Source organism: Salvelinus alpinus, chromosome 2, assembly GCF_045679555.1.
Source record: "Salvelinus alpinus chromosome 2, SLU_Salpinus.1, whole genome shotgun sequence".
NCBI lineage: Eukaryota > Metazoa > Chordata > Actinopteri > Salmoniformes > Salmonidae > Salvelinus > Salvelinus alpinus.
In genome coordinates, this window is record NC_092087.1 from 50,275,216 (window position 1) to 50,297,797 (window position 22,582).

At 45.4% G+C, this 22,582-nt stretch overlaps 1 protein-coding gene across 3 annotated transcripts in view; it reads right to left on the reverse strand.

Annotated features, from left to right (window-relative positions):
* Positions 1–265: 265 nt before the first annotated feature.
* Positions 266–22,582, reverse strand: part of LOC139564443 (ERC protein 2-like) — a 78,804-nt gene continuing 56,487 nt past the window's right edge. For 2 of the 3 annotated variants that reach the window (XM_071383967.1, XM_071383977.1), the window contains 9 exons: positions 19,092–19,333; positions 14,534–14,545; positions 13,819–13,951; positions 11,756–11,916; positions 11,278–11,425; positions 10,182–10,850; positions 5,677–5,744; positions 5,250–5,498; positions 266–5,009 (listed from right to left, as the gene is read on the reverse strand). In XM_071383967.1, coding sequence (XP_071240068.1) covers positions 5,718–5,744; positions 10,182–10,850; positions 11,278–11,425; positions 11,756–11,916; positions 13,819–13,951; positions 14,534–14,545; positions 19,092–19,333 — 1,392 coding nt within the window. In that variant the 3' untranslated portion in view covers positions 266–5,009; positions 5,250–5,498; positions 5,677–5,717. Of the gene's footprint in view, positions 5,010–5,249; positions 5,499–5,676; positions 5,745–10,181; positions 10,851–11,277; positions 11,426–11,755; positions 11,917–13,818; positions 13,952–14,533; positions 14,546–18,177; positions 18,337–19,091; positions 19,334–22,582 lie in introns of all 3 variants that reach the window. The other variant, XM_071383983.1, reaches the window with a different exon arrangement.

Below are 22,582 nucleotides of genomic sequence, written 5' to 3' on the forward strand. Positions count from 1 at the left end.
ATCACACAGCACATAATGACTTACATTCCACAGGCTGATCATTTAATTGTTTTATATACAGTACCATGAATGCACATTTGTACAGCATGGTCAACCAAGCGGCAGGTTAGTTTTCTTAGGTGACGAGAGGTGGCTATAACACTGTAGGAGAGGTATCATAGCTATGATACATAGTGAAAGTATGCATGTGATCTCAGTTCTTCATGTGTAGTTTATAACCGGACACACAGTACTATTTACATAGAGACCAGCCAGCATACAAGTCTGAAAGAAAGTCACCTTTATTGAATGAATATAAACAAGCTGACCAACACTCAATAGTAATATTCTGATACAGCACATACAATAGCAAACGTCCGGGGCAGTGAAGACAGCCTCCTACAGTAGGTTTTAAACACAGTATCCATGCTGAACAGAACATTCTCTCTTTCTCTCAGGGGGTTTCCTGCAACAGAGTGTTTTCATTCTCTCGCGCTCTTTCTTTATCTCTTACACAAACACATGCGCTCACACACACACGCACCTAAAGTACACGTACACACATATGCATGCGCACACACACACACACTTCTCACAGATTTACACGCGTAACACCCCAAAAATATGCCGCCTCTCTCATAACACTGCACAGGCTGTCTACTAGGGGGACACGATATGTGAGGAGACACACACCACTCTCAAACACAACATTACACTGTCACGATGCAGAGGCAATTCATGTATGAGGACTGGAGCATCATGGGAAATAAGCCCACGTTCACACAAGTAATCATTCAGCATGCTGGACACACATTTAACTTGTTCCTAAATCTTTACTGTACAGCAGAAAACATTTACTATTACAAATAGTACAGTCCCAAACTGACATATTCAACAAGCCAAACTAATTTAAAAAATGTCATCAAGAATAACTTAAATACAAAAAATTAACGCAATTGTTCAGTAAAAAAAAAAAATCTGGCGTTGGTCACAGTGTTTTGTTTCATCCAAAGGTTTGCATTTTCAATATAATAAAATAAATCAAATGCAACTTATACACGACAAAGAAAGTGAATCTGTCTGCCTGTATTAGGCTTCTCAAACTCTGAATCAGGTCTTTAACTCCTTCGATTACTATTGGTGATGTCTGTTGGCCTTCAACTCCTGGGTCGTGTTCATTAGGCACCAAACAGAAGAAAAATGCACTGAAACAGGGAAGGATTACTTGGACTTGTCCAATGAGAAACGTTCATTCTCATTTTCCGTTGCAAAACATTTTAAAACATTGTGTGCCCTAATGAACACAACCCTGGTGTATGTTAACTGATAGGCCATTGATGAATCCTTAACAGTTTGATTGCACATCAAGATCTCGCTCTGCATAGAGGATAGGAGATTCTCCCCAACCTTTCACTCTCTGTTGGCACATTACGTAAAAATCTGCATGCATCAGTACAATGAAGTGTTCCACACTTTCTACCATGTTCTATATACCAGGTGCTGTATATTCACTTATCGTAGTAGGAGAACCCCCTACTTCAAGTATTCAGTAGTAAATTACCTGAAAATTGAGGATTCTGAATCCGTTCCCCATGATGGTAAAGTGAGAGGTTCTTCACGCCTCCATCCGTGTGTTCTTCTGGATTGCCTTTCCTTACAGATCATTAGTACCAATCTCTGACATTGAAAACACAAACACAACATCCACACAACGTCTTTATTTTTTTCTTCAATTAGATTTAATCCGAACTGGTGATTGTTGGTCAATGGGAGGAGGAGTTGTGAGACACCTGTCCTGTCTGTATTCTGTGTTGAAGTTGACTCAGAGGTGACCATCGTACAGGGATCCCTTCTGTTAGGATCCCAATGGAGGATGGGGCACTTTTCTACAACAGTCACGATATCAGCCACAAGGAGCGAAACACACACACACACACACACACACACACACACACACACACACACACACACACACACACACACACACACACACACACACACACACACACACACACACACACACACACACACACACACACACACACACACACACACGGAGGGGGGCAGGTGGTGGTGGGAGTGGGGGGGTGTAACAGTCTTGGATGTTTTCCCACTAAAAGGGTTTGTGTGGTTTTCTACACACTCAACTGTCACATATGTCACCACATCTGGGTACACCAGGACAACGGCATTGAAGACGACAACAAACAAACACACAACCCAGAGACTGGCTGGACAATGGATCCGCAACGACGGAGTCACTCCAAACCTCCACTTGGGTAGTGATAGTCCTCACTCACAAGTGCACGTTTCTATCTGCTGTGCTGCTCAAAATAGTCTCTTTGCTACTTTAGTGAGCTGCAAAAACAGGATGTCTTCCCCTCTGTGCAGAGACTCAGGTCTCACTCTAACCCAATGGTGTGTGTGTGTGTGTGTGTGTGTGTGTGTGTGTGTGTGTGTGTGTGTGTGTGTGTGTGTGTGTGTGTGTGTGTGTGTGTGTGTGTGTGTGTGTGTGTGTGTGTGTGTGTGTGTGTGTGTGTGTGTGTGTGTGTGTGTGTGTGTGTGTGTGTGTGTGAGTCTCAAAATAGATTTCTCACACTGCAACAGGAATGTAACATTAGCTCTTCTAAGTGAGAATGGAATCATTTTCTCACTCCTTTCCTTTGGACTGTGTCTCAAGGTTTCTTAGGCCAGACTATCCTTCGTGAGAACCACAGACAGGGAATGTTGCTTGCTGCTAAGGAGTATTTGCTTGTAATGTACAAAACAGAGGAAAGTCACATACGTCACTCCACACATTGAATAAGGGTTTTCTCTATCCTTTGGCCAGTTAAGAAAATTAAATAAAACATGTATTTTTATCCTCAATATGTTTTGTTATTGACAATATTCTGACCACACATAGACACACTCCATAGATCTTTCTGTCTCTCTCTATATATATGTATATATATATTTATATATATAATATGTATACGATATGAACGAGGCACAGGCCACCTTGTTGAGAAGGACAAAACGAGTCACTAGGTTTGGATTTGGGTTAGCACAGACTGCTGAAAGAGAAGAAGAGAGAAGAAAGGGGAGATGAAGAAGATGAGGAGGAGGAGGAAGGAGGGAGTCAATGAGCAGGAGAGACGGCTGTAAAGGTATGGCAGGAAATCTCCTGGGTGTCCATGGATGACATCAAACATATAAAATCTATACCCTCCTTGCACCATTTCCTCAGAGTCTCTCCAGCTGATCCTATGTACAACACAGTCTTCTACCGTTTAATAGCACACCAGGTTTTGGGATCAACTCCCTATTGAATGACATGGATGTACAATGTCCAATGGCCATGTCTCTCAGCTGTTTCTCTGGTTGGACACCATGTTGTGTGAGCACCAGTGATCTAAAAGCACCATTAGAAGTATCCCTGCAACAGGGGAGAAGGAGGTGCATAGGTGCATATCACGCTGAGAAACACATTATAACAACGGAATCTGATTGGTGTATGTTTTGAATAGACCATTCTGATTGGTACTCATGCCGCTTTAATACATCTAAACACTTTTTGATTGGTGCCCTTGACTCATGACTGGATTCAAAGTGGCATTATTAGTTCTGACGTCTGCATAGATGGGAGTTCTGACTGCATCTGGTTCAACTGAGGAAACAGGAGAGATACACAGACGGCAGCCCTAAGCCCAAAGGCCCTGCGACACCCCCAGTACAGGGCCCTGCCCATAAGGCCATGCCAGACTGCACATTAACGGCACAAGGAAACCTTCAGTAGTCGAGGCAAGGCCCGTGGCTGCCCATTGGTCAGATAAGAGCTCTAGTGGCTGTTTTGTTCAGATAAGAGCTCTTCCTCTTCCTTGTTCTGATTCACTTTGCACAAAGCACTCATAGCCATGATCAAGCACTGCAAATGAAACTGACTCAACAGTTAAAAAATTAAAATAAGTAGCACAACTTCACTTTTAGAGACACAGCAAAGGAACTTCCTGTGAAATAAGTTAGCTGTTAACGCATATGTACATGTGAACTAAAGCTGTAACTGTATGGCACTTCATTAAATATGTGGAAAGAGAGCAGGCTGTCTCTGACAAAGAAACAACAACAAAAAACAACATAGCAAAAGAAGCACTGTGAGGCTGCTGTGTTAGACTGTCAGTAGGGTGGAGACTGCCAGGCAGGGGAGCCAATCACAGCCAGCTGGGGGTCAGCAGGGTGGGGCAAATCAGGTAAACAGGGCGGAGCCAGTCAGGTGAACCAATCAGAGAAAGGACTGTTGATACAGAGGAACTAATCAGGTGAAAAGCTCAGGTAAGCAAAGCAAGCGGAGACAGGGGAGTGAACCAATTAGATGCAGGTTGGTGAGAACAGGGGAGCAAGCCAGGGCTGGGTTCAGTGCATTTTTACGTTCTGGAACATTCCATTGAACAGAAACAGTGCTGTACTGAATGACCAGTTGAAAAACGGGGAGGGGCTGGGTTGTGGGTTGGGGAATGCTGTCAGCATGGCCACTGTCCTTTCTAAACGTCACTCATTGCTTCAAGCCACACCCAGCCACACCCACCCAAACGGGAGGAAACGTACCTAGAAGTCTGATCAAGAACGTACAACAATGTTTTGGGGAAACGTTTTGTTCAGTACAAACCGTTCCGCAATGTAGCAAATGTTCAATTGAACTGAACGCACCTCATGTAGACTGGGCAGAGCTAGTCGTTAGATCTTAGCCAGGTGGGTGAGGGGTTGCAGCTAGTCTTATGAGAGTGGGCGGGGCTCTGTAGGTACGTCAGGTGACAAACAGGTGAGCTGAGCATCTTGACAACTATACCAGAGTGGCTGTGTGAGTTTGGCTGTGTGAGCAGAACCACGGAGCTGAGACCAGACAGCCCAGATGTCTGTCTGTCTGTGTGGGACCCAGTCTGTCCAACCCAGTCTAACTTCACAACACCTATGTGTCTGTAGGAAGACTCCTCCCCAGAGTCACTCTCAAAGAGCTGCAGCTGCCCCTCTTCACATGATGGCTCTTCAGTCACCTGTAAAAACACACACAATAGTACAATCAGCACTACGGTCGTTGCTGTCCGCTTACAGTGATTGTCGACTGAACACTAACCAGTAACTCACAGTGCTTTATTCTATATCTATAAATGTATCCCGGTTGGAACATTCCTGGAATCAGGAAAGAATAAGCATTTCTGGAAAACCTGGAAATGTTGCAACCCTAAAGAGGACTCTCCAAATTAAGTTGGTCTGAATCTAGGAGTGGGTTGTACCTCAACTATCAGTCTCCTCGTCTGGCCCTCCCATCTGCTTCCTCCCTCCTCTTCCTCCTCCTCCTCTGTATCCTCATCCTCAGTAAAAAATAAAAAATAAAAAAATAAAATAAAATAAAATAAAAAATACAAATAAAATAAAGGCCCCATTGAAGTGTGGATTGTATGGTGGTAACAAAAGGTTGGTAGGTAGTCAATGTATTTCAGCATCGTGGAATGGCTGTGGTCCTCCAATAGTAACTGAATCATCTACAAACAAGAGGGAGGGAGGGAGGGAGGGAGGGAGGGAGGGAGGGAGGGAGGGAGGGTTAATTATCAGTCAGCAAAACATTTTTTACCACAGCACACTCCTAACACAGAGAGAGAACAGAAGAGAAAAAAAGGAAGAGAAAGAGAAAAGGCAGGAAGTTGTTTCAAAACATCTCACCCCTCAGAACAACATCAAAGCTTTGGTTGTCATGGACACGATTACGCCCAAATGCCCTCCTCGTCATCCTACCGGTGACAGTGTTATATGGCCGGCAGAAAAGGTCAGCAGGAAGTGAAGAGAGTAGAAAGGAATTAGTAGAAGTCAAATGTTATGTAAGGGATAGTCAACGAGGGGCTATGCATTCTATGGAAAATAATGAACGGCGTGGAATGTGTGTTCCAAGACGCGCCGGCTATAGCTCCGTAGTGATCCCGTACAAAAAAAATATTACAGTTTAAAACTGCAGTAAAAGCGCAGTAACTGCAGTCGACTGTGGTATTTTGGACTCAGCAAAAAGAAATTGCAGAATAACTGCAGTTGAACAGCAGTTATACTGCGCTGTAAATGCATAATTTTTATTTGGACGGAGTATTAGCAGCATACTGCAGTTATACAGCACTCTAACTGCAGTTATACTGCACACTAACTTCAGTTATACTGTAGTGTACTGCAGTTATACTGCTCTCTAACTGCAGTTATTACTGCACACTAACTTCAGTTATACTGTAGTGTACTGCAGTTATACTGCTCTCTGACTGCAATCTTTTTTTCGTAAGGGTGAATTACCATGAATAAAAAAAAATACAAAATAGCCTCAACAGCAAATTATTGCAGGATGTCCAAGGATATGCAGTAACACATTTGCCACTAGAAACATCCAATGAAGTAGTTAACACGTTTACTAGATAGCTACAGTAGTTGCCTTAACCAACAAACAGACTTGATAGTTTAGCTAACCAAACCATAAATCCACGCTTGCTATTATGAAAATCAAATTCCACAATGCCAATAATGTTTTCAAACATAGAACATTTAAGTGATAATGCCCGAGAAGCTGGTGTTTGAAGGATATATTGGCACGGGTGTTGTTAAGCCCGAGACGATGTTACCAACATATTCAAATAATGATTGACATGTTTTAATAAAAAATGTAATTCTGATGAATTTATTCATACTATTTCATCCTTCCACAAGATATAGTCCCGAAACAAATCTAAGGTTGCTACCCAAGCCGGCTGGTCGTTCGTTCTATTGGTTCGGTTGCCAGAGACGCGACCAAGTCATTCATTGTTTTTGTTCTATGTACATGGATGTGACCCAGTCGTTCGTTCTAAATGTTCCATTGCCATACTGGCTGGTAATGTTCTTGTCCCTTAATTGCTAGCTAGTCAACTACGGCTAACTTACAGTCACGTCAAACAGTGCAAACAGAATAACAACAGTAGCTGCATTTGTTTAAGCTGTTTCATAGTGACATTTATTTGGATACATCCATAACAATGAGCTAATGAATCACAATTTGCCTGGCATAGAAAATATGCTCTCTCGTTAGGACACTGTTGTTCTGAAGAGTTAGCCAATAACACAGCTAACACAATAACTTATAAACTAAAGCTGGAAAGACTGCAAACTAGCTGCACTATGTTTTACCTTTTTTTCTATTCACATTTCTTTGAATATATTGGTCTATAAAAAAGTGGTCAGATGAAGCAGATGCTAAACTACAGGACTGTTTTGCTATCACAGACTGGAACATGTTCCGGGATTCTTCCGCGGGCATTGAGGAGTACACCACATCAGTCACTGGCTTTATCAATAAGTGCATCGAGGACGTCGTCCCCACAGTGACTGTATGTACATACCCCAACCAGAAGCCATGGATTACAGGCAACATTCGCGTTGAGCTAAAGGGTAGAGCTGCCGCTTTCAAGGTGCGGGACTCTAACCCAGAAAATTACAAGAAATCCTGCTATGCCCTGCGACGAACCATCAAACAGGCAAAGCGTCAATACAGAGTTAAGATTGAATCATACTACACCGGCTCCGACGCTCGTCTTATGTGGCAGGTTTTGCAAACTATTACAGACTACAAAGGGAAGCACAGCCTCGAGCTGCCCAGTGACACAAGCCTACCAGACGAGCTAAATCCCTTCTATGCTCGCTTCGAGGCAAGCAACACTGAGGCATGCATGAGAGCATCAGCTGTTCCGGACGACTGTGTGACCACGCTCTCCGTAGCTGATGTGAGTAAGACTTTTAAACAGGTCAACATACACAAGGCTGCGTGGCCAGACGGATTACTAGGACGTGTGCTCCGGTCATGTGCTGACCAACTGGCAGGTGTCTTCACTGACATTTTCAACATGTCCCTGATTAAGTCTGTAATACCAACATGTTTCAAGCAGACCACCATAGTCCCTGTACCCAAGAACACAAAGGCAACCTGCATAAATGACTACAGACCCGTAGCACTCGCGTTCGTAGCCATGAAGTGCTTTGAAAGGTTGGTAATGGCTCATATCAACACCATTATCCCTGAAACCCTAGACCCACTCCAATTTGCATACCGCCCCAACAGATCCACAGATGATGCAATCTCTATTGCACTCCACACTGCCCTTTCTCACCTGGACAAAAGGAACACTTACGTGAGAATGCTATTCATTGACTACAGCTCAGCATTCAACACCATAGTACCCTCAAAGCTCATCACTAAGCTAAGGGTCCTGAGACAAAATACCTCCCTCTGCAACTGGATCCTGGACTTCCTGACGGGCCGCCCCCAGGTGGTGAGGGTAGGTAGCAACACATCTGCCACGCTGATCCTCAACACTGGAGCTCCCCAGTGTTGCATGCTCTGTCCCCTCCTGTACTCCCTGTTCACCCACGACTGCATGGCCAGGCATGACTCCAACACCATCATTAAGTTTGCAGACAACAGTGGTAGGCCTGATCACCGACAACAACGAGACTGCCGAAAAGGAGGAAGTCAGAGACCTGGCCGGGTGGTGCCAGAAAAACAACCTATCACTCAACGTAACCAAGACTAAGGAGATTATTATGGACTACAGGAAAAGGAGGACTGAGCACGCCCCCATTCTCATCGACAGGGCTGTAGTGGAGCAGGTTGAGAGCTTCGAGTTCCTTGGTGTCCACATCAACAACAAACTAGAATGGTCCAAACACACCAAGACAGTCGTGAAGAGGGCACGACAAAGCCTATTCCCCCTCAGGAAACTAAAAAAATTTGGCGTGGGTCCTGAGATCCTCAAAGGGTTCTACAGCTGCATCATCGAGAGCATCCTGACTGGTTGCATCACTGCCTGGTACAGCAACTGCTCGGCCTCTGACCGCAAGGCACTACAGAGGGTAGTGCGTACGGCCCAGTACATCACTGGGGCTAAGCTGCCTACCATCCAGGACCTCTACTACTAAGACCCCAGTCACCCCAGTCATAGACTGTTCTCTCTACTACCGCATGGCAAGCGGTACCGGAGTGCCAAGTCTAGGACAAAAAGGATTCTCAACCGTTTTTACCCCCAAGCCATAAGACTCCTGAACAGGTAATCAAATGGCTATCCGGACTATTTGCATTGTGTGCCCCCCCCCCCAACCCCTCTTTTTACACTGCTGCTACTCTCTGTTTATCATATATGCATAGTCACTTTAACTATACATTCATGTACATACTACCTCAATTGGGCCGACCAACCAGTGCTCCCGCACATTGGCTAACCGGGCTATCTGTATTGTGTCCCACCCACCACCCGCAAACCCTTCTCTTACGGTACTGCTACTCTCTGTTCATCATATATGCATAGTCACTTTAACCATATCTACATGTACATGCTACCTCAACCAGCCCGACTAACCGGTGTCTGTATGTAGCCTGGCTACTTTTATAGCCTCGCTACTGTATATAGCCTGTCTTTTTACTGTTGTTTTATTTCTTTACCTACCTATTGTTCACCTAATACCTTTTTTGCACTATTGGTTAGAGCCTGTAAGTAAGCATTTCACTGTAAGGTCTACAACTGTTGTATTCAGCGCATGTGACAAATAAACGTTGATTTGATAATCCATAAAAATGATGCCAGCTGATTGATGATTTTGACTGGCTGAGAAACGCTGCCTGCCTCTCTCTCTCGTTCCGACTCCCAACCCCTACACTTTCATTACTATGGAACAGTTGGAGATCTAATTTGAATATTGAAACAGTAAGGTTTATACAAATCTCAGCTGTTGAAAACAAAATGTTTGTTTAAAAAAACCTGAGATAATGTCTCAATGCTTTTTATAGTGGAGATAAAGTTCATAATTTCCCTTCCTGATGAGATAGTGGATTGCGCAGTCAGAAGGAACAAAGTAAATACGCATTTTAACGTCCTAGATTTTGCCGGTGGTAAATTGTGCAATAGACACTGGCTGGAATGCGTCTTTAACCAATCAGCATTCAGGATTAGACCCACCCGTTGTATAAGTAATAATGAACTATAGCCATTGAACTCTACCATGCTGATATACCATGTGGTATAGGGAAATAATGCACAAAAGTACTTCACTACTGTATAGGGTGCCATTTGAGACACCGCGTAGATTTAGACCCACAATGCAACACACCACACCACAGAGAGGATAGTTCCAGGCCCTGATTGTAAACACAACAGAGGGAGACATCTGACCTGGTCAGGGGAGGGGCGATGGCCAGCATGGGGGGGTCCTCTGGCAGGCCCTGGTCCTCCGCGGTGGTGTGGGGGCGGGTGGCGGGGGTGCCCGCCGTGCTGTTGCGGGGCATGTGGAGGGTGGTGGGGGTGCTGCTGGGGATGTGGGTGCTGGGGGTGGGGGGCTTGCTGAGGGGGGCCGTGGGGGTGCTGCTGTGGATGCTGTTGTGGGTGCTGTTGGGGGTGCTGTTGTAGGTGGGGGTGCTGCTGCTGTGGTGGAGGCCCATGGGGGTGCTGTCCTGGGTGGGCGTGTTGTTGTTGTGGGTGTGGGTGCTGCGCTTGCTGTGGGTGCTGTGGGTGCTGGGGCCGTGGTTGGTGTTGTTGGTGCTGAGGCGGGGGCTGTTGGGGATGCCCCTGTGGATGCTGCTGCGGATGAGGGGGGTACTGCTGTTGAGGCTGCTGGGGGTGTGGATGTTGTTGAGGTGGGGGCTGGGGGTGCTGGGAGTGTGGGGCATGGGGGTATGGGGGCTGTTGCTGCTGCTGGGGGTTAGGAGGGTGCTGATACTGTGGCTGGGGGAGCTGAGCCTGGGGGCCCGGGTGGGGTTGCTGGGGTTGGGTGTGGTGAGGAGGATGAGGGTGGTAGTGGTCATCTTCATAGTTGTCTGCAATCAGCTTCATCCTGCTCTGTGTCTATGGAACAAAACACAAACATGTCAGTGCTACAATTTAACACGAGAGACCAAACTGACTTAGTCATTATGACGACCTAATGACAAGGAATTGATCTAGTTAGAAGGGAGAGAGTAGCAACTGAGTAGTTGAAATAAGGTTAGAACGGACCACTGCTGCTATCGTGAGCAAGTCCTTCCTGCAAAATATACTTTTTGTGTCTCCTGTATACATAAAGGCAGGGTTGGGGTCATGTCCATTTCAATTCAGTCAATTCAGGAAGATAACTGAAATTCAAATTCAAATTTAAAATACTATTTAATTAGAAAGAAAGGGAATTGGAATATTAATTTTACTTAGTGAATTGACTTAATTGAAATGGAATTGACATCAACCCTGAATAAAGGTTGAATACAAGGTCCACCTGCGTTTTGGCTCCAGTTCTGACCTGCTGTTTGAGTTGGTGCATCAGTCTGTCCTTCTCCCTCTTCAGAGCCAAAACCTCTTCCTGGGTCTTCTTCTTCCCAGAGGCAGACAACTCTAGCAGAGCGATGTTAGCGTCCTTCTCACTGATCGCTGCCAGCAGGGCCTGTTGCCTAAGGAGAGAGAGGAAGAGTGAGAGAGTGAGCGAGAGAGAGGGAGAGTGAGAGATAGAGAGAGAGGAAGGGAGAGAGAGAGAGAGGAAGAGCGAGAGAGAGAGAGCGAGAGAGCGAGAAGACATGCCTCTTTCCACATCCGAAGATTGATCATGAGATGGCTTTTAATCATTCACAAGGCCAAGCAAGTTCTGCTTTATATTCTTGTACTACATGAATGATTTGACCGCAACCCCTCTTGAAAACCCTGAATGAATATAACATGAATATGAAGAATATCAATAGTTTTCATTGCTCTGCTAATGTACAGTATGATTTCCTATGACATACTTCATTTCCAGGATCTCCTCCAACTGTTTCCTGCGCTCCTGCCTCATGTTTGTCAGGTGACCGTCTCTCTCCTGCAGGGACTGCTGGGTAGACGAGAGGCGCTGCTTGGTGGCGTCCAGCTCCTGTCTGGTCCTCTCCAGGGTATTCATCATCTCCTCCAGCTTATACACAAACAGAGGATGTGATTACTCACACTCTCTCTCTCCCCAAATACCAGCCAATCTTAAAAAGCGCACGCACGCACACACACTTTCTCTAGTATGTGCTATAAATATACAGTGTGTTACTCTCTCTCTCTCTCTCTCTCTCTCTCGCTCTCTCTCTCTCTCTCGCTCTCTCTCTCGCTCTCGCTCTCTCTCTCGCTCTCTCTCTCGCTCTCTCTCGCGCTCTTCTACATGCACTACCTTGTTAAACTATGATGAGAAATCTTTCTCTTTCTGTCTCACACACACATACTATATATATATACACTGCTCAAAAAAATAAAGGGAACACTTAAACAACACAATGTAACTCCAAGTCAATCACACTTCTGTGAAAACAAACTGTCCACTTAGGAAGCAACACTGATTGACAATAAATTTCGCATGCTGTTGTGCAAATGGAATAGACAACAGGTGGAAATTATAGGCAATTAGCAAGACACCCCCAATAAAGGAGTGCTTCTGCAGGTGGTGACCACAGACCACTTCTCAGTTCCTATGCTTCCTGGCTGATGTTTTGGTCACTTTTGAATGCTGGCGGAGCTTTCACTCTAGTGGTAGCATGAGACGGAGTCTACAACCCACACAAGTGGCTCAGGTAGTGCAGCTCATCCAGGATGGCACATCAATGCGAGGTGTGGCAAGAAGGTTTGCTGTGTCTGTCAGCGTAAGTTCCAGAGCATGGAGGCGCTACCAGGAGACAGGCCAGTACATCAGGAGACGTGGAGGAGGCCGTAGGAGGGCAACAACCCAGCAGCAGGACCGCTACCTCCGCCTTTGTGCAAGGAGGAGCAGGAGGAGCACTGCCAGAGCCCTGCAAAATGACCTCCAGCAGGCCACAAATGTAAATGCGTCTGCTCAAACGGTCAGAAACAGACTCCATGAGGGTGGTATGGAGGCCCGACGTCCATAGGTGGGGGTTGTGCTTACAGCCCAACACCGTGCAGGATGTTTGGCATTTGCCAGAGAACACCAAGATTGGCAAATTCGCCACTGGCGCCCTGTGCTCTTCACAGATGAAAGCAGGTTCACACTGAGCACATGTGACAGACGTGACAGAGTCTGGAAACGCCGTGGAGAACGTTCTGCTGCCTGCAACATCCTCCAGCATGACCGGTTTGGCGGTGGGTCAGTCATGGTGTGGGGTGGCATTTCTTTGGGGGGGCCGCACAGCCCTCCATGTGCTCGCCAGAGGTAGCCTGACTGCCATTAGGTACCGAGATGAGATCCTCAGACCCCTTGTGAGACCATATGCTGGTGCGGTTGGCCCTGGGTTCCTCCTAATGCAAGACAATGCTAGACCTCATGTGGCTGGAGTGTGTCAGCAGTTCCTGCAAGAGGAATGCATTGATGCTATGGACTGGCCGGCCCGTTCCCCAGACCTGAATCCAATTGAGCACATCTGGGACATCATGTCTCGCTCCATCCACCAACGCCACGTTGCACCACAGACTGTCCAGGAGTTGGCGGATGCTTTAGTCCAGGTCTGGGAGGAGATCCCTCAGGAGACCATCCGTCACCTCATCAGGAGCATGCCCAGGCGTTGTAGGGAGGTCATACAGGCACGTGGAGGCCACACACACTACTGAGCCTCATTTTGACATGTTTTAAGGACATTACATCAAAGTTGGATCAGCCTGTAGTGTGGTTTTCCACTTTAATTTTGAGTGTGACTCCAAATCCAGACCTCCATGGGTTGATAAATTTGATTTCCATTGATAATTTTTGTGTGATTTTGTTGTCAGCACATTCAACTATGTAAAGAAAAAAGTATTTAATAAGAATATTTCATTCATTCAGATCTAGGATGTGTTATTTTAGTGTTCCCTTTATTTTTTTGAGCAGTGTATATAAGCACACCTTTACATGCTGGCCGGAGTCCATGGTGTTGTCCTTTCGAGGATCCCCCATTATCTGACCAGGCTTCTTGTCCCCCTGGGGGCCTAGTTTGAGGTTGGGACCTCCCTTCTTAGTAACTTGCTCCTTGGCCTGCCTGGATGGAGTACCACAGAGGGGGTCAGAGTTCAACCCTCTACAGTCATACTACCCATCTTTATACTGCACCACTACCAGGACTACTGATACCAATCGTTCCTGATTATGTCCCTTTGTGTTGGGGAAACAACCAATGAGGCATTACTAATACTTTGTCTACTGCACGTTGTCTGTAGATACAGTATAACACTTGAACAAGACACACAGAACTCCAACAGCTTAACACACATATAAATGTTAAACACAAGGTGACTGTGAGACTCAATAGAAACACGTAGAGATGGACACAACATACCACAGGAAACTCAGGTTAGACATACAGGTACTGTAAATTATACTGACATTCTTATATAAAATCAATGAAAAACATTCTGGAAACATACAGGAAACATAATACAGGAGACATAAATGAGACACAGATGAGACATCGACAAGTCCATGTTAATATGTTCAGAAATGACTCACAGGATTAGGCAGCAAGAGTTAGAATGGGAGGGGGGTAGTTGCACCTCTCAGGTGGAAGAATGGAGGTGTAGGGTGTTGGTGCGGGGGTGCATGCCAAAAGGGGTTCGCTACTTACCTGGGAGCTAGGCTGCAGGCGGAGGAGAGAAAGAAGAGGAGGAGGAAGAGGAGGAAGGAGGGATGCCACGACAAGAGGAAGCAGCAGCACACACAGGAGACAGGAGGAAAAGAGGAGAAGAGTAAAAGAAACCATAGAAACGTTAGAATCATAACAGAAAAGAAGAACGACAACAGAGGACCCAGAACCAGAAGAGGTTGGAGTGTATTCAGAGACAGACAGGGGAGATCATCATCATTAGAAGCACCAATGAGAGTCAGTCACTGAAGGACACAGCAGCCTGACAGACAAAGCTAATGCAGGATGCACAGGATACACCTTCTCCTCTGACAGCCAGGTTAGAACCCTGCCTGTGTATTAGCTGCTGGCTGCACAGCCTGTGAGTGCGGGCCGGGCATGCAGTCAGTCAGAACACCAGCCGGGCTAGAGAGAGGGGGAGCGAGCGGGGGTAGGCTAGGAGGAGGGAGGGGGACAAGAGAGCTAGTATAGCTAGACAGCAAGGCGGAGAGGAGCCCAAGTGGGCAAGGCAGCAAGGGAACCAGTATAGGGTGCCATGGCAGACAGACAGAGGGGACCAACCAACTGACTGACACCCCTGGGGACCAAACAAAACCAGACTCTGGGAGGATTGAGTAGAGGACATACAGACCCTACCTACTAAAGCAGCTCACTCACTGAGCAGAGCACAGTTGACCTGGAGCACAGCAGCTCTAGTCATGCAGGCCAGGCTACTAGGCTGAGCGCTAGCCTTTACATCTGGCACAGCAAGCTGGGCAGGGGAGTGGGCAGGGCAGGGGAGAGAGCACGGCAGGGCCGTGCAGGGGATAGGGCAGGGAGACCAGGGGAGAGGTCAGTGTAGAGGATGGGTTTCACTGTGAGTAGTAGGGTGGAGGTATTGAAGTATAAAGGATGAGGGTGGTTGTGGGGGAGGATGAGGGGGCAGGCGGGCAGATGGGGAGTTGGAATGAGCAGGGGAAGCAGCGTGCTCATGGCAGGGGAAGGACTCAGCTCTAAAGACATTCCTGCTGTACACAAGCTACACCAAACAGCCAACACACAAAATAACACATAAAAAGGTGTGTGTGTGTGTGTGTGTGTGTGTGTGTGTGTGTGTGTGTGTGTGTGTGTGTGTGTGTGTGTGTGTGTGTGCGCGCGCGTGCGTGCGTGCGTGCGTGCGTGCGTGCGTGCGTGTGTGTGTATCTGGTTATGGTATATTTGTAAGGTACATGTACAATATGTGCATTTTCTACAGTACAGATCCTATAATGGTATGCTGTTGTAATGAGAGAGCTCATGTTAAAGGATGGGAGCAGGGCATGTATAATTGAAAAGGAATACATATGTTATATATGTCAAAACTGACATATATGAGACATACAGTATATGAGAAATATATGATGTTATTATGGCTTGTATATGTACAACTGTATTTGTTTAATGTGTTTTTAAACATATGGACAGGTTCATTATTAGTACAATATACTGTATGTTCATGTTCATTCATACAGTACTACTGCAGATGATTGATTAGTTTGTGATATAGTTAGTTTAGTCATATACAGTGGCGTCAGAAAGTATTCACACCCCTTTACTTTTTCAAATTGTGTTGTGGTACAGCCTGAATTTAAAATGGATTAAATGGCGTTTTGTTGTCACTGGCCTACACACACCACATCATGTCAAAGTGGAATTATGCTTTTCAACATTTTTACAAATCAATTAACCCCTTTGTTATGGCAAGCCTAAATAAGTTCAGGAGTAAAAATGTGATCAATAAGTCACAATAAGTTGCATGGACTCACTCTGTGTGAGTCATTTTTGTATCATTTTTGAATGACAACCTCATCTCTGTACCCTGCACATATAACTATCTGTAAGGTCCCTCAGTCGAGCATTTCATTTCAAACACAAATTCAACCACAAAGACCAGGGAGGATTTCCAATGTCTTGAAGAAGGCACAGTGATGCCGAAACGTTGGTGATTTACTCAATAAATTACTGGGAGTTTATATATAGAGTGTGCGACTCTCTTTATTTTTTATAGCTTATAGTTTTATTCGCCGTTAGTCAGCACCTCTACATAAAATAATTTCCTCTGGGTGTGCGCCAGCTAATTTTTTATATTTGAGCATTCAATTTCAAACACAGATTCAACCACAAAGACCAGGGAGGTTTTCCAATGCCTGGCAAAGAAGGGCACCTATTGGTAGATGGGTAAAAATAAACACAAGTAAACATTGAATATCCCTTTGAGCATGGTGAAGATATTAACTACACTTTTGATGGTGTATCAATACACCCAGTCACTACAAAGATACAGGCGTCCTTCCTAAATCAGTTGCTGGAGAGGAATGGGGACGGAAAGAAAGAAGCCTGTACAAAATAAAAAATATTCCAAAACATGCATCCTATTTGCAACAATGCTCTAAAGTAATAATGCAAAAAACTGTGTCAAAACAATACACTTTTTGTCCTGAGTATTATGTTTGGGGGAAATCCAATACATTACGGAGTACCACTCTCCCTATTTCCAAGCAAAGTGGTGGCTTCATCATGTTATGGGTATGCTTGTAAGTGTTAAGGACTGGGAAGTGTTTCAGGATAAAAAAGAAACGGAATAGAGCTAAGCACAGGCAAAATCCTAGAGGAAACCTGGTTCAGTCTGCTTTCCACCAGATACTGGGAGAGGAATTCACCTTTCAGCAGGACAATAACTAAAACACAAGGCCACATCTACACTGGAGTTGCTTACCAAGAAGACAGTGAATGTTCCTAAGTGGACGAGTTACATGTTTGACTTAAATCTGCTAAAAAATCTATGGCAAGACCTGCAAATGGCTAGCAATGATCAACAACTAATTTGACAGAGCTTGAAGAATTTTGAAAAGAATAATGGGCAAATGTTGCACAATCCAGCTGTAACCCAACACAATTTGGAATAAGGGGTATGAATAATTTATAGGAGGCACTGTATAACATTCCTTTTTTTCAATTTCCCATTCTCACCTTAGCTACTGAATCATAAAGGGTGTGCAGACAAGGGTGGAGAAGCAGGTTGAAGACATGCACACAATGATACAAACACATGCACATGCAACATAACACACACTCACACACAAAGCATGCACGCACACACACACACACACACACACACACACACACACACTCACACACAAAGCATGCACGCACACACACACACACACACACACACACACACACACACACACACACACACACACACACACACACACACACACACACACACACACACACACACACACACACACACACACACACACACACACACACACACACACACACACACACACACACACAAACACACAGATGCAGACTTTTGCAAAACTTCTGTCATGAAAGTTGCAAAACAGATCCAGTGATCTTTACATAACATGGACGGGCTGATGGGCTTCCAAATCAAACCAAAGAAATGAACAGATGAGAGCAGCAGAGAGCCCATAGCGTTGGTATAAAGATCTGTGGATCTCTCAGTCGTACAGACTGACAGCAGGCAGAACCGGACAGACAGACATACGGACAGGTGAGACCAGATGCAGGTGCAGTCGCAGTCGCAGACGTAAACCACGAGGGCAGCCGAGCTGAAGTGCCAGGGGCAGAGCACTCACTTTCCCAGGAAATCCCACACCATTCCCCCTATCTGCTGGGGGGCAGCGGGGGCAGCGGAGGACACAGGGGGGAGTGGGTCAGGGGGGGCTCTGCCACCGGGACCGTGGCGAGGGACAGGGCCGAGGCCGGGGCGAGGGACAGGGGCAGAGTGAGGGGGGCTAGGCCAGGGGTAGAAGGAGGAGGATGAGAAGGGTAAAGTGTTGGGTAGATACAGAGAGAGAGAGAGGAAAGAGGGAGATATAGTGGTAAGAAGAGGAAGAAAGAAAGAAAGGTGGAGAAAATGTTTAAGGGAGAGGAGGTGGATTGCCAGGAGTGAAGGGCAGCAGGAAAGAAGACATGGAGACACGGAGAGAGGAAAAAGGAGAGGTTGGCGTGAACAAGGAACATTTAAAAGAGGAAGATTTGGGAAAAGACGGTAAAGAAGAACAAAAACACTGTTAATTAATCCAACAGTCACATCATGAGTTTGGCACACGGAATATAATGGCACCGTATCACCGCCAGGGGGTGCTCATGAGCCAATCATTTACAGTTTGACCCACCTTGAGTGTCAGGACAGACCCTTTTCTGCAGTATTTTACATGACCACTTGGGTTCTTACTAAAATGGCCAATCCAAAGTCTAAAGATGAAATGGTTGGTTCATTAATGCTCTATGGACTATAAGTAGGACGCAGGTTGCCACCATTGGCTAGTACAGAACCCAGGCAGGGCAAAACATAGGAGGGCATGGATGGACACCAGAGCAGCACAGTACAGTCACAGACTCACAGGATGATGTAACACCCAATATACCATCAACACCAACAATAACAACAACAGGATGAGCGACTACGTCAAACTGCACAAGAGCACATGCACATACAAGCTCACTTACACAGAGGAACAGAAACAAAACGTAGCAACGCTATTACCTCTCCAGCTCGGCGATCTTCTTGTCCTTGTCATTCTTCTCGCTCTCTACCTCTCGGAGGATGGTTAGTAGCCTCTCCACCTCCGCCTGGGCCTTGCCAGACTCCTCCTTGTAGTAGGACACTTCCTTCTCCAGGAGCTTGACCCGCTGTTCCCGCTCCCGCTCCACGTAGTCTGGGTTCCCCCTGGAGCCCAGCCCCGCCATCTGCTGCTGCTGTTGGACCTCGTGGACCTCGTGGGCCTTCTGCATGGTCATAGACGTGGGGAAACAGACACATACACACACACGCACACATACGGACGCAAGTATGAACACACACACACACACACACACAGAGGGGAGAGAACACAGAGCAGGCAAGCTCCACAGTCAGTCAGTTTCTTATATGAACTGCTCGTCTCCTCTCCTTTCCCTCTCCTCACTTCTCTTCTTTCGCTCTCTCTCTCTCTCTCTCTGTACTATTTGAATAGAGCATAGCGAACAGGTGGCATCAGAACCACTACTGGTTCATTAGCTCTGACTGAGACTGTCATTTGTTCCATTAAACAGTCCCGTGATCACAACTGAAGGCTGCTTATGCCTGTTACGATATGCTAATGCTAACAGGAAATACAAGCTAAATGGAAATTCTGTCATTAGTGTCATTAGTTTGCCTCCTTACAGACTCGCTGACCTCATGACAATAACTTTTCAGGAGCCAAAGCAGACTGTTTCCCATACACAGATTAATAAGCCTAGTGACCACTTTCAATGGAGATTCAACATTTAGCATGAATTCCTTTTAGTCCAGGAGTCAGCTTAATCTGGGTTGGGGGAAACAGGCCCTGCGTGTACAGGAAGGACTAGGGCCTGTTTACACAAAGCATCTCAGAGTTGGAGTGCTGATCTAGGCTCCTCACCTGTCTATACGATCTTATTCCTTATGATCTCAAAGGTTAAACTGATCATAGATCTGCACTCCTACTCTGAGATGCTTTGGGAATTTAGGCCCTGGTTATAATCTCTAGGTATAATCACTGTCATCTCTCCTCTCTTATCCCTCGGGATAATCACACCGTATCACCTGTAGTGTGTCCAAGTCACTGAACTGGGATAGGGTTTTGACCATCATACAGTACAAATTGAACAGCTTGAGTCCTCTTCTAAACACACAAAACAGATCAGAAGTACACATCACCTCTGAAACATCATATGGCCACGCTGACAGTCACAGAGCAACACCACAGACCCAGCACAAGAGCTAATGCAACGGGAGAGCATACTGTATCTAGACAAATATACACCACCACAGTAAGCCACTTCAACCACTGCCAATGTTAGAAGGGTAATATTACGCCTCTATTAAATTGACCACTTATCAACGTGTAGACAGTGAAGCGAGCCAAACAGTGACGATAAAACAAAGCATGCGATAATCAGGAGGACCAATCACAGCATGCAAAGCAAGTCCAACACAGCAGGGAAGACAGTCTTTGCAATGCTTTCCCCGTGAACAGAGTCAGGTCAATCCAGCAGTGACAACAAGTGACATATTTCAAGCATGAGGAGTAAGGTCAGAACGAATAGTTTGGGGGAATCTAATGCTCTTAGCTGCGGGTGGGGTTTGGTGCGTACCTCTAACTGACATGAGATTTGAGTGTGAATCCCAAATGGTACCCTATTCCCTACAGTGTACTACCCTATAGGCCCTGGTCAAAGGTAGTGCAGTATAGGGAAAGGGTGCTGTTAGGAACACACCCTTATAGGCCCTGAACAGGTATGCACGGCCTATTGCTACACTAACATTGGTTAATTATTAAATCCAAGTTTGTTTAAACAGAGTTGTACAGAGCTGATGGATATCTTGGTATCTTACTATTAATCATGAGTCATGATGACGGATGTGAGAACACGATAGAAGAGGAAGAAACTGTCCATAACTTTCAGCTAATTCTCTTTTTTTTGCTAGGAATATTTGTAAGAAAATCACATTATACCACCATTGCACCGGTCTTAAAACAATTATTTCTTACAGAGACCAAGGGTTGAGCGTCAACAATGGAGTAGGCCTACTATCAAGACGGCAAAAAAACTAGCCCAAACTGTACAGTCATAGACATCTAGCTATGCTTAGCTACGCAAAATGCTAAGCTAAATGCTAACAAAATGCTAAGCTAAATGCTAAGTTAAATGCTAAGCTTAAAGTGGAACTGACAGCTTTTTCACTACTTTACAGATATGAAACAAACAGACAATCATAATATCAGTCAAAAATATCAAATTCCCAATTCATGCCAAGAAACCAACTTTATAAGAGGTTTTGAAAAATAGGTTCTATTTGACTCAACATTCCATGACGTACACTAAAGCCTTGTTGGCAGAATAGACAGATGTTGTTCAATGCATGATTCATATAATTCACCAATACATTTCTTGATAGTCCAAAGAATATTGCTATTAGTTTGTAAATCACAGCTGGCCTGGTACATTGTTTGCTGCCTCCATTCGGGATGCACTGTTTCAGTTTCAATGACTCTATTTTGGACAAAAATGAATGTAACTAAGGCTGGGAACGCCAATACAATCAAACTAGCAAGGGCAATGATCACAAGTCAGTCATCACTTGGTAAATAGGCTAGCGTATCTATTTATGTAGCAAGCTAAAAACACACAGCCTAACATTAGCTAGATAGCTAGCTAGCTGCTAGGAGCTAGCTGTCATGTTATTGGAGGAGAGGGTGAGTGACTGACTTGCTCCCCTCATATCGTTTTTCGGTGGCTATACACAGCTAGAGATGCAGGTGTCATTTGGTTAGCTAGCAAGAACTTGAGCGACTGTTATCCAGATTGCATATCTCTTGCATTCGCACATTCACTCTGGCTATGTACTCCGATTTCAGAGCACTCTCGTATGAGTGTGCCAGAGCACAGAAGAACTGATGAATTTACGCAATACACGCTGAATATGACCGGTGTCAGTAAACGCAGGCAAAACAAGTCGTCACGCTCTAGATAACATGTTAACAGCCTAGCTAACCAGCTCTGCTAGAGGTGAGTAAAATGGTCAGAGTGAGGTGTTCTCTCATTTCTGTCTGGAAGTAGATAGCTAGCAAGCTAGCCAACTTTAGCCAGGCAGGCAAGCTGCAGAAGGACGAGTAGGCTATAATTCCCCATCGTTTATCAGTGGTATTTTAATGGCCAACTAGCTGAAAAAGTTTGAGAGGGTTAATCTACCTCAATATATTTTAGCTCATCTTGCTCTGGCGAGCATTAGTTGTTGATCTTGTTGTTGTTGATGTGCCTAACTGGGGGACAGAGAGAATGCCTTTTAATGGTTGTGAGAGCTTCAAGTTCCTTGGTGTCCACATCACCAACAAACTAACAAGCACACCAAGACAGTCGTGAAGCGGACACAACAAAACCTATTCCCCCTCAGGAGACTGAAAAGATTTGACATGGGTCCTCAGATCCTCAAAAGGTTCTACAGCTGCACCATCGAGAACATCCTGACTG